General features: G+C 33.5%; 1 protein-coding gene across 8 annotated transcripts in view; it reads right to left on the bottom strand.

The window, feature by feature from the left end:
- The window catches only part of LOC100250198 (serine/threonine-protein kinase ATM), a 152,617-nt gene extending 135,214 nt beyond the window's left edge, over positions 1–17,403 (bottom strand). For 4 of the 8 annotated variants that reach the window (XR_788009.3, XR_788010.3, XM_010664879.3 and 1 more), the window contains exons 1-12: positions 17,083–17,403; positions 16,279–16,387; positions 16,039–16,182; positions 14,201–14,362; positions 13,903–14,098; positions 13,612–13,768; positions 13,365–13,504; positions 13,190–13,277; positions 11,888–11,991; positions 8,435–8,533; positions 5,959–6,015; positions 5,559–5,643 (exon numbers count right to left, since the gene is read on the bottom strand). Coding sequence is in view for 6 of the 8 variants with exons in the window: in XM_010664879.3 (XP_010663181.1) it covers positions 5,559–5,643; positions 5,959–6,015; positions 8,435–8,533; positions 11,888–11,991; positions 13,190–13,277; positions 13,365–13,504; positions 13,612–13,768; positions 13,903–14,098; positions 14,201–14,362; positions 16,039–16,182; positions 16,279–16,387; positions 17,083–17,157 (1,416 nt within the window). In the remaining 2 variants the exon portion in view is untranslated. The remainder of the gene's footprint in view (positions 1–5,558; positions 5,644–5,958; positions 6,016–8,434; positions 8,534–11,887; positions 11,992–13,189; positions 13,278–13,364; positions 13,505–13,611; positions 13,769–13,902; positions 14,099–14,200; positions 14,363–16,038; positions 16,183–16,278; positions 16,388–17,082) is intronic. The other 4 variants (XM_010664875.3, XM_010664876.3, XM_010664877.3 and 1 more) reach the window with 2 other exon arrangements.
- Between the last annotated feature and the right edge of the window lie 1,788 nt (positions 17,404–19,191).

The raw sequence follows: 19,191 nt of genomic DNA, 5'->3' as shown, positions 1-19,191 counted from the left end.
CAAGGTATGATCAATTGATTCTTTATTGCTTTTACAAAGACTGCATCTGTTGACCATTGTCCAGCTCTTCTTCTTTAAAATATCTATAGTTAAAATCTTTCCCCTAACAGCTTTCCATGCAAAAAAAGAAAAAAAAAACATGTCTCAAAGGAGCTTGAGACCCTCATATCCCTTTGACTGGGAATACCATGATAGTCTCATCACGTACGGAGTTGTAGTACAGCTTCAGACTGAAATTTCTGGTCCTAGCCTCTCTCCGCAAACTCCAAAAAACTTTTGGGTGATTCACCCCAAAAGAATTATGAGAAAATAGATGCTTTCTTGCAAGTCTGCCATTGATGGCCTCCTATACTCAAAAGATCCTAGCATTTTGTTCTAGCTTGATAGCACACAAAAAGGCTAAGTAGCCGCATTTCCCCTAAATCTTCACTCTATGACTGCAACAAAACTCTCATAGACAGATACCTCCAGGAGCAACCATGTACCTCACTATCATTTTTTACCACTTATATAGTAAGTCGGTTAAACAACAATGAAGGTTAGAAGTTTGGTTGGTCCCCCATTTCTTTAGAGAGCACTAATTGGTTGGAGCAACTTTTTCCAAGTTAGAAATTTGAGAAGCTATGTCAAGTCGAGTAAGTATAAAGCCCCAAGTGCAAATGACTCTTCTTTAGCCTCTTATAAAGATTGCTGGACACTAAGGATGATTTGTTAAATGCTCTTAGGAATCCATGACAGTAGAATTGTAAATAAAAGCGCCAATACCACATCCATAGCTCTAGTCCCCAAGAAAGAACAAATAAAAGGCATTTCTAATTTTAAACGCATTAACCTAGTGACCAATCTTATAAAATTTAAGCCAAGGTCTTAACCAAACATGTTCAGGTGGTACTACATTAGACTATTCCTCCTTCTCAGGGTGCCTTCAATTGAGGATAGACAAATTATGTGGTCCTTGTAGCCAACAAATTAGTAAAAAATAAAAATAAAAATAAAAAATCCATAAGGGATGGATGATTTTTAATATTGATTTTGAGAAGGCATATGACCATATCTATTGGGATTTATTAGATCTGTGTTTTTCTCATGAAACACTTTCAACCAAAGTGGAGATCCCGAATCCGAGGGGTTTATCATCAATTAGTTTTGTTGATTTGGTGAAAGAGTGTATGAAAGGATGGGTAAGAGCTTCAAGAGATCAAAAGTAAGGTGATCCACCATCTTCCTAACACTATAACCTCAAACTAGTGTTGACATTTTAAGCAAATTCATGGTTAGAGCTAAAGAGAGTGGTATTATGGAAGTGATATTAGTGGGTGCAAGTAAAATCAAGGTGTCCCATTAATAGGATTTGGGCTCACAATGTATATCATGCTCACCAACACTCTCCCTCACATGTAGCCTCCAATTTTAGGCTCACATGTGGGCTTAATAAATTGAAAATAAACATGCAATGGTAAGGCTCGAATACTTGACCTCCCATCAAACGAAGCTCTAATACCATATTGAAAAAACAATTTTCTTAAAAGCTTAAACTTATAGGATTTAGGCTCACAATGTACATCATACTCTCCAACAGATGACTTCAGCAACATTAAGCTCATTCTCTTAGCCTTCGATCAAGTCCTGGGTTTGAATATAAATCTTAACAAGAGCGCCTTGTCGAGCATCAACATGAGTGATGACCAAATTGGTGAATTTGCACCAATCATAGAGTGCAGTACCTCCAAGTAGCCTCTCTCTTATTTAGATCTTCCCTTGAGGGGAAATCTTAAAGCCTCTTCCTTTTGCGATACAATGCTAGAACGAATATCTTCGAAACTTGATGAACTAAAAAAGAAAAGGTTGTATGTCTTTAGAAGATAGAATCATCCTGGTTCAACCATGTTTAGCCCATATACCCATCTATTTTTTCTCAATGTCTATGATTCTTGTTAAAATAACATCCAAGATGAAGAGTTCATCAAATTGTTTGGGACCAAGAGTGTAGGTTAAAGAGCAAAGAGGTTGGGAATTGGGGAGATTCTTCTAAGGAATAGAGCTCTCTTGGTGAAGTGATTGAGCAAGTTCCCTGAGGATGCTAATGCTTTGTGGCATAGGGTTGTCGGCGACATCTATAGCTCACAATCTATTGGATTGAATGCCAGCAGTTCATTCAAGCGTTCCCACCATTGTCAATGGAAAGCTACTGCTAGAGTTTTCCCTATTTGTTTTTCCTTACATTCATTATTTAGTCAATGACAGAAGGAAAAACAATTTTTGGGAAGATATGTGGTGGGGTAATCAGCCTCTTCGGGCCTTGTATATACCATAATCTTTACTTGATTTCAAGGTCTAAGGATTCTTCTATTTCTTTCATTCTAGGCTATTCCTGTTTTTCACTTATTTTAATCAGAAACAAAAGCATATTCATTAAAAACATGAGAATACAACAGAAGGGATGAGAAATTCTTCCCTAAATTACAAAACCTGATCAAAAACAGGGAAAAAGAAGTACATCCAGTAGACATCAAAATGACTAGACATTGCTATTTTAACGACCTATATATTGAAGTCCAATCAAGTTGAATAATGTTCATAGGAATGCCCTTGAAAGCTGTAATAGTGGAGGCTCAAAAGGATGAATAGAACTTTTCCATAGGCTATTCCTGCATTTTGGTCACTTTGAATTTTAACTTCCCCCTAATTCAACAAACCCAGAAAGGTAGGGAAAGGGACTAGAGTAAAATTCTGGTCTGACCAGTGGTGTGGGAATGAGAGGTTGTCCCATTCTTTTCCCCAGCTTCATGAGATGGCGGTCAACAGGAATGCAACGATTAATGAGATGTGGGATCATAGCAGTGGTTCAGGAGGTTGGAATCTTAGATTTCATAGAGACTTTAATGATTGGGAGCTGGACTTGATTAGAGAATTGCTTATTATGCTCAAGGACTTCAAACTATCTTCAGAGGAGGACGTGGTGCTTTGGAAAGGGGGGGGCCATGGGAAGTATGGGGTGAAGGATGCCTACAACGGGCTGGTTGTTATCAATGCTTGCGACTTTCCGTATAGAGGCGTTTGGGTGGACAAGGTCCCAACCAAAGCGACTTTTTTTGCTTGGGAAGCCTCATGGGGGAAGATTCTCACCCTGGATAGGCTTCAAAAACAGGGCTGGCAGTTTCCTAACCGATGTTTTTTGTGTGGTTGTGAAGAGGAGAGTGTAAATCACATTCTTTTACATTGTATAGTGGTAAGGGCCTTATGGGAAATTATTTTCGCCCTTGTGGGGGTTCAGTGGGTGTTCCCAGAGTTGGTGAAGGAGGCATTATTCAGTTGGAGGGGCCCCTTTGTGAGGAAAAAGAGGAAAAAAATTTGGAATTCTATCCCGTTGTGTATTTTTTAGACGGTATGGAAGGAAAGGAATAGGTTAGCTTTCAAGAGAGGGGTGTTAAATATACAGAAACTCAAAAATTCTTTTATTTGTACCTTGTGGAGTTGGGCTAGGGTGTATATTGGAAAGGAGTCCTCTTCACTCTTAGGTTTTTTGGAGTGGCTAGCGGCCACTTAAGGGAGGGTAAGGGTGCTTGTTTTTTGTGCTCTCGTTTTGAGGCAGATTTGTATACGTCTTGTATGCTTGGTGGCCTTTGCCCTTTAATATATTCGTGATATTTATCAAAAAAAAAAATAATTCAACAAACCCAGAGATCAATGAGCTCTTAGTACTCATATTTTCTTTAATTTTGATGTAATTTTTTTTTTTATAAGTAAAACTATTGTATTACAAAGAGGCGCTAAATTAGCGGCCCAAGATGTACAGGAAAGAGACACTCACCCCCTTGCGGCTAAAAAAAAAAATTGTCCAACAAGATATACAAAAAACAACCCCTCCCTCAATGGAAATCCACCCAATCAATGAAATCAATTAACGTCAAGGACCTTTTTTATAAACAATTTAGTCTCCGACCAAAGTAAGTAAATAAAAGAAGCTTTCAGCCTTTGGATGGACAGCACACCATCTTCAAAGACAATTTTATTCCTTGCCTTTCAAACTGACCAAAACAAGCATAATGGGCCCACTTTCCAAACTGTCCTATGCTTTTTACCCACAAAAGACCCATTCCAACCCAAGAGGGTTTCCCTAACCGAGGAAGGAATCACCCAAGACACTGCAAACAAAGTAAAGAACAGCTTCCACACATCCCTTCTTTTTTCACAATGGAGAAGTACCAACCTCTTACTATAATGAAAGAATATGATCTGTAACCTCCTCTAGGATGTCTTCAATTCATTCTATTTATTATCCATCTCTTGTTTAGATCATCCCATCATTTTTCCCTCAGCCAAGTTCCTCTTGAACACCAAACCTCTCCAAAAGTCAAGGCTTTTTCTTGGTCAAAGGTAAATAAAAAGGTTGACAGTCTTGCAGTTAAGAGACCTGAAAAGGCCTTCTACCCTGATTAGCTTCTTGTGTGTGCCGAAACCATTAGAAAGTTGATGGATCATCTCTTTCTTCAAAGCCTAGTGACTTTAGGGGTTTGGCACAGATTATTTAATATTAGAAAGCTGGATTAGGTTCCTGATAGGAGTGTATTGAACATGAAAATAATTGGGTTTTGAAGATTTGGTTGCCTTCCAAAAGGCAAAGTTCAATGGCAGGTGGTTTGTCTTGCATTGATTTAAGTGATCTACCTTGAAAAAAAAAATGCCAGAAATTTTTAGGACAAAATGATATACACGGAGGCTACACGGGAAGCTATACTTTTTCTTTATCCTTCTAGGCTTCAGTAACAGATGCATTTTGTGGAACCCCATTGAACTTAATCTTAGGAGATTGGAGCCTTGCATCTTCCAAAAACAATAATAATAAATAAATATTGTGCTGGAGCTGCAAGCTGAATGGAAAGCTCCTCTAGTAGGGATGCTCAAGCTTAACTTTGACCATTGTTCTTTGAATACTTAAGTCCACTGAGGATTGGGGCAATTAAGAAGCATGATGGTAGTGTTTCAAAAACCTTCTCTAAAGGAGCAGAAGATCTAGGATTGGCCTTTTCAGGAGGAACTCAGACCCTTCTTTCAATTGGATTCTTCATTCAGCCTGATTCAGATAGCAGATCTTTAGAATATTTATGGAGCATCCCAATTAGACACTTTGTAGAGGGTTTTTAATCTCCTTAAGCAATATTCCGTGTATACTCTGAAGTTCTTCAATATTGGAGTTTTTTGGTACTTAATGCTTCTAAACCTTCCTTGCACTATAGTTCTCTCTTCCTTTTGGTCCAATTTTGTTTTCTGAGAAAAATAACTTCTCTTTCAATTTTATATGTTTGTATAATTCGATGAATGAATTGCATGTTTCTAATAAAAAGATGGATTAAAAACAGATCCTTACACCAAAAATCCCCTCAAAGATGGATCCAAGAACCATCTCCCACAAGAAAACAAACATGACAAATGAGATTCTGACAACACTATGAATAGCTTTCCATTGACACCAAAAAAGGCACTAACCACAATGACCAGAGTGCCAAAATATAAAAATAATACAAAGATAAAATCAAGAAAGAAAATAAACCAAATACCTCATTTGAGGTGAAAGATGGCCTCATTAACATCTCTGCCCCTAAAACTGGAAGCAGCAGCTCAGAAGAGAATTCCTGCAAACTCCTTGAAATTTTTTTTTTAAATAGATAAGTAAAAAAATTAAATTAGCTCCTTAAGATGCAGGTAAATTTCCGTAAGACCTAAAAGAGAAGAAACATTAAAGCAGAAATAAATTATTTACATGCGGCTTGTTGAATTAACAAGTAGATATTAATGCAAAAAAATTACAATGGGCTGGAACTCATAAATGCTATCGTAAATATTGAAAATTAAAAAGGAAAATAATTTCTTACATATTTAGGACAAGCCATGCTGCAGACTCAAGACAAACTTAATTAAAAAGTACTGAAAGATAATTGAAAATTAGGAGCAGCATACCGGAGAGTCCATAGCAAACCATCATAAGCATGCTCCATATTGGCCTCATTCAAAATTCTGTACCATACACCCGATCATCAATTCCATAATGAATGAAATTTAAGCATCCCAACAATTTTTGTCTACTTATAAGTATGGCATACAGGAGTCATGATGTACAAATGCATCCAAAACTATAGAGAATTAATTGTGCAATTGATGAACCCAGCATGTTAGAGAACAAAAGGCACTGTAAATTCTCCATCAAGCAACAATGTGCCCAAATTTTCAGGATGAAAATATTGACAATGGAAATATAGCTGGGCTGGTATTACTCAAATATCAACAGAAATATCAATATCATCAAAAATTAATTAAAAAAATATGAAAATTTTGGATGAAACTATACTAAAAAAAAAACAATCAATAATGCACTCGTTAAACTTGTTTTTTGTAAGAAAATAACACAAAAAAACAAAATTAGTCACATTGATCCATATATGACTTTGAAAGTGGATACAGAATACCAATGTGGAGATAAAAATTTTATTTCACTGAATTTCAATGCTTAAAAATTCATTGCATTACATTAATACTAAAATGATGATCAATTTAGTTCAAAGTAGAGGCACAGCCAGGAATTAAATTCAAATGGGAAAACTTTAACAATAATTAATGTAACAAGATATAAACATGCTTAAATATAATTATGAAAGTTAAACCATATTAAGCACACCATTGTGCATGAAATATTTATCTGGAAAAAAAAACATTTGTTAAAAATGAATTGCAAATAATCAAAATGCTAAAAGTTTTAGTTAAAGAAATTTAAAATTTTATCAAAGATTATTTGAAAATAAATGTCATGTCTTTTATTCATTTCAATCATTTTAAAAAAATATAAATAAATAAAAAATAGAAGTTTTAAAAATGTCAATTAAAATCGTTATTAAAAATCAATCACAAATATAATAAATATAAGTACTTATCAATTTTAGAAATTTTAAAAAATTGAACCAAATATTTTTTAAAAAAAATTACCAATAACAATGTAGAAACTGAGAATATTTCTAATATTCATTCAAAAAATTGTTGTTGTTTACATAATCGGGCCCCTATTTAACATATACACAGAGAGCAAAAAAATGGAAAAAATACAAATATGGAAAAAATTAAAATCACACAAATTACTGGGGCCTCAATATTCTACAAATCACCATTCAAATTATATCGGATTTCCACAAACAGTCACAATTTTTATTAAAAAAATCAATAATTTCATATTTGTTTTACCAACATCTTAAACAATTTTAATAAAAGTTTTAATAATTTAATTACAAATTTAGGTCTCATTAAAAGAATAGAAAAGAAAATTGGAAGGATGAGGATATTTGTTACTTATGATTGAGGTAAATACATTTTTTTTGTACTTAATTTTTATTGGCTATTTAGATTTTAATTATTAGACTTCTGTAGAAGTCATCAATTAGTGGATTATTTTCCTCAGTTTTAAAGAGGGTAAATTTTTCTAACATTTTTTTCTTTTCATCAAAAGGGAACTGTTCATTCCTAATATTCAAGAAAGTAAATACCCATATTGGCGGACATACCATTGGAGCCATTGGATGTATCAATTTTTTAAAAATTGCTCTTTGGTGAAAGGAGTGATTTTTGACCAATTTTTATCCCATAAAAAAAAGGAAATCAGCAAAAAATTGCTAAAACATCAGCGAAACCTTCTGATAAAATTTCCTTCTCCCCTGCTGATATATCGATCAAAATATCTGAGTTTTTTTCAGTAGTCTTGTGATTTTTTGATGGATAGCTCTTACCACTATGCCTCCCTTTCACCACTATCCATTATCCCCAACTTTTCACCCAAAAATGGGTGAAATTTCTCAATTTTTTCATCCTTGCTAAACATGCATGTACAAGTAGTCAATTTCAATGGTGTAATCAGAAATGGTAGATGCATGCACAATTCAAACCAACTATATGATTAATGCATCATGTAGGCTCAATACCAAAGTAAATAGGACTATAACACAGCAGATATCATGTTTCTATAAGAGATTGAAGTGCAGTATGAATAAAAAGGATATTGTTTTATTAATATTCAAGGATGTTGATGCAAGAAAACCTTAGAGGTATAATTACATGACTGTATCTTAGTAACATAAGGAGACAACATCTACCCAAGAAAAAAGGAGGCAAGACATGTCAAAAACATAAGGAGGCTTATTACATACAAGTCATCTAAGGTTTAGTGTGCTAGGACAAAAGAATGAAGAGAAGGGGGAAATGAAGAAAGAGGAGAGAGAAATCGGAAAAACAGGAATAGTCTAATCTTATTTGCATCCCTATGTGGAGGACTGTTCCATATAGAATATAAAAGTATTCCTAAAGGGAAAGAAATCTATCAAAAGAAACAGAAATGCAATGAAAAACTGGACAATGGCACAACTACGTATGTACAAACATTCCCATGCAAAATTACCTTTCAAAGCTAGTGCATATGCCTTCAAACCAATACACGAATAGATCCTTACAAATACGAGTGTGATAGTTATGAGTAAGACAGCAAAAGGCAGCATTCCTGTAGCACAACTCCCTCTTATTAATTCAATGTAATATTTATCCTGACAAAATGATGCTATAACATTGAAAGGAAAATAAACATTGTGCATAACCAAGATAAACGAGAATAGTGTATTGCTCAATAACCAAGATAACATCCCAAAGAAGATTTAAGATTTCTATAGCAAACTTTACAGCAGATTAGATGAAGATGCACGAAGGTTTGAAGGTTCAGAATGGGCCCTTATCTCTGAGGATAGCTCTAGTAGTTTGTAGCAACCTTTACAAAATTGGAATATTGAGAAGCAATCTTTCAAATGGACATGGAGAAGGCACCTAGCTTAGATGGTTTTACTATAGCACTATATTAGGACTGTTGAGACACTATTAAGGAGGAATTGTTGATAGTTTTTATAAATTCTTTAACAATAGGATAATTAACAAGAGCACTAATGCCACTTCCATTGCTCCAGAGCCTAAGGTGGTGTTTGTTTTTTTACTTAATTTTAAATAGAACCTTAATGCTTAATAGTGTTAAATATTAGGTTGTTTGTTTTTGCAGTATTTTATTTCTATTAAGTATTAAAAAGTAAAGAAAAACCAATATGTTATTTTTTCTATTTAGAAAAAGTTACATATTTTGGCTTTTTCTATTTAGTAAAAAGTTTATAATAAGTCATGAAAAAGTAGTAAAACAAACAACCTAAATTCTAAAAACAAATTGTTTTTAGCAAAAAGCCAAAAAGACAAACACCACCTAAGTGTCAAACCACTAGAATTTCTAACTTCAAACCACAATTTGGGGACTAACCTTTCCAAGGTCATAGTAGAAGTGCTGGCTCAACATTAGAAAGAGTGTTTATATGAGACCATTCATCTTTCCCAAGGAGAATTGTTAAGGTCAAACAAATTCTGGATACAGTTTTAATAGCCAACAAAGTGGTGGATGAGAAAAGATGCTCAAGAGAAAAATCCCTAAAATTGATTTTGAAAAAGCGTGAGACCACATGAAGTGGGGTTTCGTAAATCATGCTTAAGAAAAGGTTTTAGGGAGAGATGGAGAACATGGATTCATTGGAGCTTATCGACAACTAATTTTTCAAAGTTAACAAATGGATGTGCTAAAAGATGGGTTAAGAAATCTCATATTTTAGAACAAGGCATTTCACTCTCCCTTCATTTTCACCATAGTAGATAATGTTTTGAGTACATAGATATCGAGAGCAAAGGAGTGTGGCATCCAAGAGGACTTCCTTGTGGGTAGATCTAGAACAAGGTTAACTTATTTACAATTCATAGATGACATAGGTGAACTTATTTACAATTCCAAGATGACAATTTTCAATTTTCAAAATTCCAATCAAAGTGGCTTCTAAGATTGAGTATTTGCAAGGAGATTTTCTTTGATCAAGAGTTAAAAGAGTAAAGAGATATCACCTTGTTGGTTGGCACTTGGTGTATAAAGCCTAAGAGGGAAAAGGACATGGGTGTAAGAATGATATCTCAGAGGAATAGAGCCCTCTTAGGGAAGTGATAGCAGAGGCTCCCTAGGTAAAACAATGCACCTTGGCACAAGGCCATTCTAAGTACCCATGGGTTATATTCCAATGGATGGAAGGTCGATATCGTTGTCAAATGATCATATTATCATCCCTAGAGAGCTATTGCTCAAATATTCTTTAATTTTTCTTTTTTTTCACTCACTTTTCTATGAGTGATGGTATAAAGATCCATCTTTAAGATGACACTTGATCTAATAATTTTCCTTTTTGTCTTAAATACCTAAACCTCTTTAAGTTGAAGAGAACAAGAGGTTCCCTTATCTATATTATTTTTGTCACCTCTTCCATTTCCTTGTTGTAAAATTTTAATTCTTGTGGAAACCTTTTGGATCATGAGATTGATGAATTAGTTCTTCCTATGTCTTCCATGGTCCAAGTGTATATATTGCCTTCCTATCCTAATGTAAAGCATTAGTCTTAGAATTAATTCATTTTTCAAGCTCTTTCTCATTCTAACACTTGTATCTATTTTGATCTAGTGAATTTTATTTGGAAATCTAAAGCCCCTCCTAAAGTAAAGGAGGTCTTCCAAAGTCTCAATCTAAAGTCATGTATCATGTGCAAGGAGAGTGAAAAATCAACTGATCATTTTTTCCTTCATTACTAAGTTGCTTTGAGACCATGAAATAGATCGTTCATCCTTGGAAGGATTGACTAGGCCCCACCCTATAAGGTAGCAAAGATGTTGACCATTTCTTTTAGAGGCTTTGAGAGTCATCCAAGAGATAGAATCTACGGAGTATTACTAGCCTCAGTTTGATGTTTGGAGGATCATAGATACAATTTCCTCCTTGTGGGCCTCTACTAGTGAAACCCTCACAAACACCCCCTTAAATCTTATATTATTAAATTGGAAACTTATATGCAAGTCAAAAGATTAGCTAAGAAAACCTTTCATTCATATTTCACCACCTCTTAACTATCATATCAAACTAACCTTGAATTGTAATTAGTGCTTGTCTTGGTTCACTTCTAGAATTTTGTAATCTTCCTTAGTTGTGCAGCTTATGTTGTTTCTCTTTTAGGATTTTTTTCTCTTGTTTTGATTAAACTTGTATATTATCAAATATTTTTTTTTTTTGATAAGTAAAGAGAAGTATATTAAAATGAAAGAGGAAACACCAAACTAGTGTCCTCTAGGTATACAAAGAGTATACAAAAGCAGCCCCTCAACTCTAAACCAAGGAAGCGAGCCAAAACCCCTACCTATAACAAAAGCCTAGCCACTCAATAAAGCTAACCAGAGACCGCGGGCTCAAAACTATAAACATCCTCGCCCATGACCACAGATTACATACAAAAGAATGTTTCAACCTTTAGATTGACAACACCTCATTCCCAAAAGCCAACGAATTTCTTTCCTTCCAAACTGACCAAAATATACATAAGGGGGCCATTTGCCACGCCTTTTTACGGATTTTCCCCACAAACGCTCCATGCCACCCCAGGAGAGTTTCCTTAACTGTACCAGAGAGAACCCACTCCACACCAAAGAGAGAAAAAAGAAGATTCCACAATGTCCTCGTCATAACACAATGGAGTAAAAGATGATCCACCGTTTCTGCTTCAGCAAGACAATATGTCTCATCCTTCTTGATATTTCTTAATTAATAAAAATGATTTGATATTTTTCTAATAAATGATAATAATATTAATATTATCTCATCCTTCTTGATATTTTTTAATTAATTAAAATGTTTTGTATTTTTCTAATAAGTAATAATAATATTAATATTAATATGGAAACTCTTGAAAAAAACATAACTCGCAACAACATTAAATATGACCCAACTTTTCGTATTACCACCCACCATAACCATTTTCCTTTCATGAGACCCTCTCTAAAATAGGCGGCAGCATGCTCCCTCTTAGCTCGTTTTGCTGTTGATGGTGCCTTAAGCGGATTAGCACATGCCTGAGAAACTCAAATCATATTACTCAACAACCTTATTTTATCTTCAGGGAAAATAAAAATAAAAACTAAATTATTCTCAATATTTTGCCTCTCCAAATCTCATATGAGAAGAACCTAAATGCACATGCAAAAGAATTTCTTGAGTAAAAAAGAAGCAGAAGTGAAATCAAACTCTTAATATTTATCAAAAATTCTGCAATATCGATAACCAAACATAGTAGTTAGAATTTCAATATTTATCAAAAGAATGTCAAACAAAGCATCCAATTTGCAACAAATTTCATCAATTCCAATATCACAACAAAATAAAAAAAAAATAGTAGTTACAATATCCTTAAAATTATTTTTAGAACTTCCACATCATAATTGTTATAAGGTTTGGAATTCCACAATTGTTAAATGCATGGAGATCATAATTTAATTTTGGAATAAAAGAGATTACTAAAAAACTATTAGCAGGCCTTTAAGTAGATTATTATTACTCATTCTCTTCTTAATTCTAATGACATTAACATGATACCAAAGCAGGTTTGACCAAATTTCAGCCCTTTTTTTTCTCATTTTTTCTCCTTTTTTTCTTTTTCTTTTTTGTTTTCTCGCCTCCAACTCTTTAGTCAAGATCATTGAGGGCTATCAGACAAACCCAAAAGTGTTTGCCTAAAGCATTTTTGTTGGACTCAAAAGAGCTGCCATATTTTTTTCTTTTGACCTATAACTGCTGATTTATTTTTTTTCTGTCAACATAATTAGTATACCAACAAGAGGAAGGATTTTAAAGCTATACTCCATGGTGCATCAATTGTTTTGAGATTGGATACTGTATTTGTTTGACGGGTGAACACTTAGCAATGTTTATTCCCAATTGCGTAGATCCATTAGATCTACCTCTTAGTCTTAATCAAGCATAATTAGTAAAGGCTACTTTGCATTAGCCTCTTCGTCTAATACAAATACTTTCTTTAGAGGTTATAGTAGTACAAGTGCAGATCATGGAAGTCGAGGTCATACCTGTAAGCACAGTCGAGGCCAAGGACATGCCCTTAGAGAAAGTAATTGTACATATTGTCAAAATGATGACCCTATGCTACTTAATTCTCATGACATTATAAATAATTAAATTCCATAAAGATAAATAAACAAAGGGAACAGCAGATAGCATCATGTGAAAGACTAAACTGCAAATACTGAGTCCATTTACCCGGTAGAAGACAAGTGCAGCAAGCTCCACCAATCCACACTGTGAGCTTGTCAAAGTTCCAAGTCTATCATCCTTAGTTGTGTCACTCCTGAATGCAAAGCACATTCACATGACCATCAGCCACAGGAAGTATTTCCAGACAGAAAAGGGGAAAAAAACCAAAACAAAACCTCACCAAGGAACACTAGTGCTGGAAATATTGGTCTGATCTAGTTCCCTTCCAACCACATCCAGAAGTTGTTCCACTAAAGGACTCCCATCAGCAGCACCTCTAGTTAGATTTAGCTGTAATCTTGCATAAGATATAACTGCATCCTGGAAAAAAAAAAAAAAAAATATATATATACATGTATAAAATTATGGAAACACACAATCAGTTCAAATATTCCCACAAAGTATTCTGTAACACATTATTAAGAAACCTTGAGACCCCGATCATGGCTTGTGAGCCAACTACGTAACACAAATTGTTGAACGGCATTATGGATTTCCAAGCACTGACAACCTAAATTTGGACCATCCTTTAACAAGAATATATTAATGCATTCAATTAGCTTGCGTGCAATCTTTCCCTCATCCCTGAAAATTTTAAAACAATGAAAAACAGAATGTGTAAAGTCATGATCAGAAACTTCTACAAAAGAACAGCCTGTCTGATGAGTCATGTAGCCAGACAGAAATCAAAAGACTAGCAGGGTGCATATACATTATACCTGAGAAAAGAGAAAATTCCAATAAACCCCTTGACAGCGTCTTCCCTAAGATTATCAGGAAAATCTCCAGGAGGATTTTCCAGAAGCGAATGGAGTGTCAACACGCAACGGAAGACTTCCTCTTTTGGATTGTATTGACTATTACTCTTCTCACTGAAGCTTGTTTCCACCTTACCCATGTATAGAAGCACCAAATCTTGCCCAAAAGAGAATGAGAATGATGACAAAGTGAGTAACAGCATTATTTAACATTCAAATGGACACAAAGTATCAGGTGCAATCTAAAGACAACACTCACTGCAATAGACCCGATTCCTCATGTGGAAGCGATAATCTCTGACTGCCAAAATATGTCTGAGCATGATGCCATATTCAGACTGAAAGCTTGGGATATCCCTTAACACATCGGAGATATGACTAAACAGAGGCTTAACCACAGTTAACAGGGGCAACATCTTGCCTAGCAGAGTAAAATAAAGATGCAAACAATGTAAACTCAAGAATTCTCTTGAAACTGTTCCCATTGGAAAAATATTTATTACACACTATTAACATTGCGGATAAAGAAACACATCATTTCAATATAACAATATTCACTTGGCCTAATTGTCCATTTGGTTGCCAATAGAACAGGGGACAATAAAATGGAATAAATTTTTTATATTGTAGTTATTATCTAAGGCTTCCAGAAAAAATGAAAAACATTCCCTCAAGTTTTATCTAAGCCAAAGAGTTGCATTAGGCTTAGTGAAAAGAAGTTATTGTTTACTATAAAAAGGAGATATAAAAAAGAGATTGGATAATATATCCCACCACTTATCCTATCTCATGTTTGGTCGAACATGAAATATGATAAGTGATGGGATAACTTATCATATCTCATCACCAACTAAATATGGAATAGGCTATGATATCTCATTTCTTATCTTATCATATATTATATCCAGTCAATCCAACATAGTCTTAATAGTATATGCATATCCTAAAATACCATTTCTAATGAGATATGTACATCCTAGGAATTCATTTCCAGTGGGATATGATATTCTTGGATATTATATCCAATGAGATATGTTATACCATACTTATGTTTGGTTTGTATAAGAAATAAAAAAAAATGTGGAATAGAAAACACATTATACTTCAATCTTCAATATTTGTTTAAAAACAAAATTGTACTGCATCCCAATATTTGCTACTAAAAAAGTACGTAATACCTCTCATATTTAATATTATTTAGAATTGTTCTACAATTCATCAATTAGTAAGTAAATTTTTATTTCTTTATTAATAGCATTTATGATGAAATGTTTTAGAATTTATAAATAAATAAATTATATTATGTTCTTAAATATCTAAAAACATTTTGTGTATATTAAATAATACATATATTAATATTATTTCACATCGCATTTTATACATTTTTAAAAAAAAATCTAAATTTTTCAAACAATAATTTTAATTTTATAATCAACATTTTTTTTATTTTACAAAATGAGTACTATAAAAAATTGAAAAAATTAAGAAAATTGATAAGAAGAACAAATTTATGGTCCAAAGGATATCCCATATCGTAACTTGGGATTATTATATCCCATGTACAGAGAATACAAAAAATTGGATAATATATCCTACCACTTATACTATCGCATGTTTAGTTAATCATAAGATATAATAAGTGATAGGATAACTTCTCTTATTCCATCGTCAATCAAACATTGGATAGGATATGTTATCCCGTCTCTTATCATATCTTATATTATATCTAACCAACCAAAGATGGCCTAAAGGTATACTAATTATATTTGCACCATGAACCAGATCATATTTGTAGGAAAAAAATGGCTTAGAAAAAAACTAATATACAAGTCACCGTCTATGAGTACCAGTTGTTTTCATGTTGTTTGGAAGAATTGCATTTACAATCATTCTTCGGAAAAATGGCACTTACAGCTAAACAATCACAAAAAAGTTTTTTAATATTAGTTTCAGAGAAAAATAAGTAAGCATTAGTTGATCTGAATCTCTTGCTTTCTAAGCTATTTCAATTGTAAACCTCTTATATACACCTTATTTGATGCATCTGCAATATAATAATAAAGTAAATCAAATGAAACCATAGTCTCAGTCACTGACCAGAAAATTTAGCATCTTCTGCTCGTTGCACAACAATTCGAAGTGTTTTGGCAAATACTAACTTTGGCAATCGCTTCTTACTTGAAGATATCTCCAATGATACACAGCGGATGAGCAATGTAACAAGAAAAGGCCATGTTTCAGCTGCAAAGATAAATTCAAGGTTCAAATTTTTTCTTTCCCTAATTCTATGCATAATGCCTAGCAAAATATAGTGTTAAGGATCAACATCAATCTTACAGTGAGGTATTTCATTCGGTTTAAGCATTGCAGTGTTATGTCCAAGAAATTTACAGAATCTGATTGACTTTTCACCTTCTAACCAGGCATTCAACAATTTAATTCCTTCCTACATACATACATTGCAATGAGAACCAAAAAAAAAAATCGAGCATGAAGGTTCCATTTGGTTTCCAACAAAACGTAAGAAATCAAATTACGCAGTTGAAAAAAACAAAAGCATCCTTTAAACTAAGCCTAATTAGAACAGTGAAAATCCAAAGGAAAGTTAACAAGAAGAATTGAATTCCACTGTTTTCTTCTTTTCCTACATTTTCCGAATACTAATGAGAGAGGAAATGAAATCAAATTAGTTGAAGCGAGTTCTTTTATCGTTTCATGGAATCCATGAGAACATAAAATACCGTATCGAAACCAGTAGGAGAAGCAAATCAAAGCGGTAATGGAAGTTGCTTCTCGAGATTGGCTCTAACAGACACGAAGGCTCGATTTGATCGAACCAAATTTTGATACTCCTAGGAATCAAATGTATTTATCCGACTGAGCCTACTTTCAATATGAAGAAACCAAAACACGGTAAAACATAAAGATCCGAATCCGTTTCTTTTCATTCCCTCTCTAATCTCCCCGATAACCAAAAGGCGGGGAAACGAAGTCAGATAAAATTCATTGAACGAAGTTCTCATCCCGTTACTTGAAATCCAAACAACTCAGTTTTCTTTTCTCTTTTCTTTTCTTTTTTCATAATTTTTGTTACATTTTCTAGGAAATGAGAAGAAAAAATCAGAAACGAATGGATGTTACTTCTCGAGCTTTGGTTTTGTCTGATGAGAGCTTTGAGACGATCTCTTCAACATCTCTGGAAGTGATCGTCGCCATTTTTAGGACAGATGAATTTCGATTCTCGGAGAGCGATGAGGGCTAGGGCTGTGAAACGCGGTCCCTTTGGATGGAGCAGAGCTAGGGATTGGCGGGAAATAGTGGGTGTGGGATGGGTTTAGGGCTTTGAGACAAAAAGGATCTTTCTGATGAGATAAATACGCCAACCCTTGTTTTACGGACAGTGTAGTCTAGCGTAGACTCTGAAGTGAGCGAAGAAACGCGGCAAGGAAAAGGGTAAAAATTATGTGAGCCTCCCCTCTTGTTTTCATAACCATAGAGAGATGTCCAATACGTTTCTCATATCCCTTGAAAAGCCATATTATCATAGGAATGGAATCTAATGGCCTTTTATTCATGTTTATGTTTTTAAAAAATATTTTCAACAATGCCGATGGGCAAAATAATTCCAAATTCGTCATAGTTTATATAGTTAATCTCTTTTTTCAATGAATATGCAATTTAAAAGAGAATTTAAATCAATTAATAACTAAACATTGAAGATAGGGTAGCAACTTGGATAGATTAGATAGGATGTTAAGCCTAACCCAATTTCTAATTTAAAATGTTCAACCTAAGCCCAACTCATTTTTATTTTTCCAAGCTTAGATTAGGATCAAGCTAATTGAGTCATACTTGAGTTAAACATGTTGTATGGGTCAAATTCCAATTGGGTTGGATTCAATTAAACCCACTTGTAATGACCTTTTTAATTTTATCTTTTATACATTTATACCAAAATTCAAACAGTAAAGAACACATCATTTTCGACCAATGACAAAAAGAATAAATTATTTATTTAAAAATAAAACAAAATAATAATGTATCATTTAGTGAAATTTCATATGTTTTTCATTTAAAAGTGTTTGAAATTACGTAAATTATATATTCTCATATATGATAATATAAGCTATAAAAATTACAAAAAATTAAATCAGGTTCAGGTTGCCCAAGCCTTTGACTTTAAGCCCAATTCGAATTGAGTATAGCTCAAGTTTTCTCAATTTAAGCCTAACTCGAGTATTAAAACTACCTATCTAAATCCTCTCAAACATAGGATTGAATCAAGTTAACTCATTTGAGTCACACTCCTAACAAAATGTATGTTTGATTATACTTTCATTTTTAATATTCAAATCGAAATTTTATAAATAAAATTAAGCTCATATTTGGTAAGTTGCTTTTAACAACATTGTGTTGTTAACTAACTGATTGATTTGGCTTTGAATTTTGAAGTTAAAGTTGATAGTTATTATTAGATAGATTCAATTCCCTTTGAGAAGTGGTTTCATTCTATTCGACAACACAAAATGAAAGGTAAAAGTCAATGATTGAATTGTTATTGGGATAAATTTTAAAACATTGATAAAAAAAAATGATGCTAAGTACATAAAGCATGAAACAATGCCTTAGAATTAGAATGAATGAAAGCATGTTCAATGTAAGCAATGATCAAACCTTAACCATTTCCTACAAGCATTTTTATTGGAACGAATGAAAGCATATCGATGTAAGTAATGGCCACTCCTTGGCCATTTCCTACAAGTATTTTTTCAATTTTTTTTATATTCCATCATAAGTATTGATAAGTTGTTGATGCCCCTTGTGATAAATTAGGATACCAATTAGGACCATTAATGGTACAACAGGGAGCAATCATTACATAAAAGTTGACAAGGTGTTGATTGGAAGTTAGACTATCAAATCTATAATAACATGCTACAACTAAGACCCCCACTAGAAAATTTACTATTCTAAAAAAAAAATTACCACCACCAAAATTGTTTGTTTTTCCTTTTTTTTTTTTTTTTTTTTTGGTCGTGGTTGTTCATGGGATCACCAAAAGGATTTTTTTTCTTTCGAGTGTTCAAATGATGTTTTTCTTTTCTTGTTGTTCCATATTGCTAAGTTTGCATATCTTTATTGCAATACTTCTTGGTTCCCATTTCTAATGTCTAAATGATTTTCTTAAATCAACAAGAGACTTCTTGGTTCTTTTACATCAATTTCACTACGGTGCTATTTGTTTTTTTG

This window comes from Vitis vinifera, chromosome 17 (assembly GCF_030704535.1).
Source record: "Vitis vinifera cultivar Pinot Noir 40024 chromosome 17, ASM3070453v1".
NCBI lineage: Eukaryota > Viridiplantae > Streptophyta > Magnoliopsida > Vitales > Vitaceae > Vitis > Vitis vinifera.
Note: the sequence above shows the minus strand (reverse complement) of the source record. Positions and strands in the feature narration are given on the sequence as shown.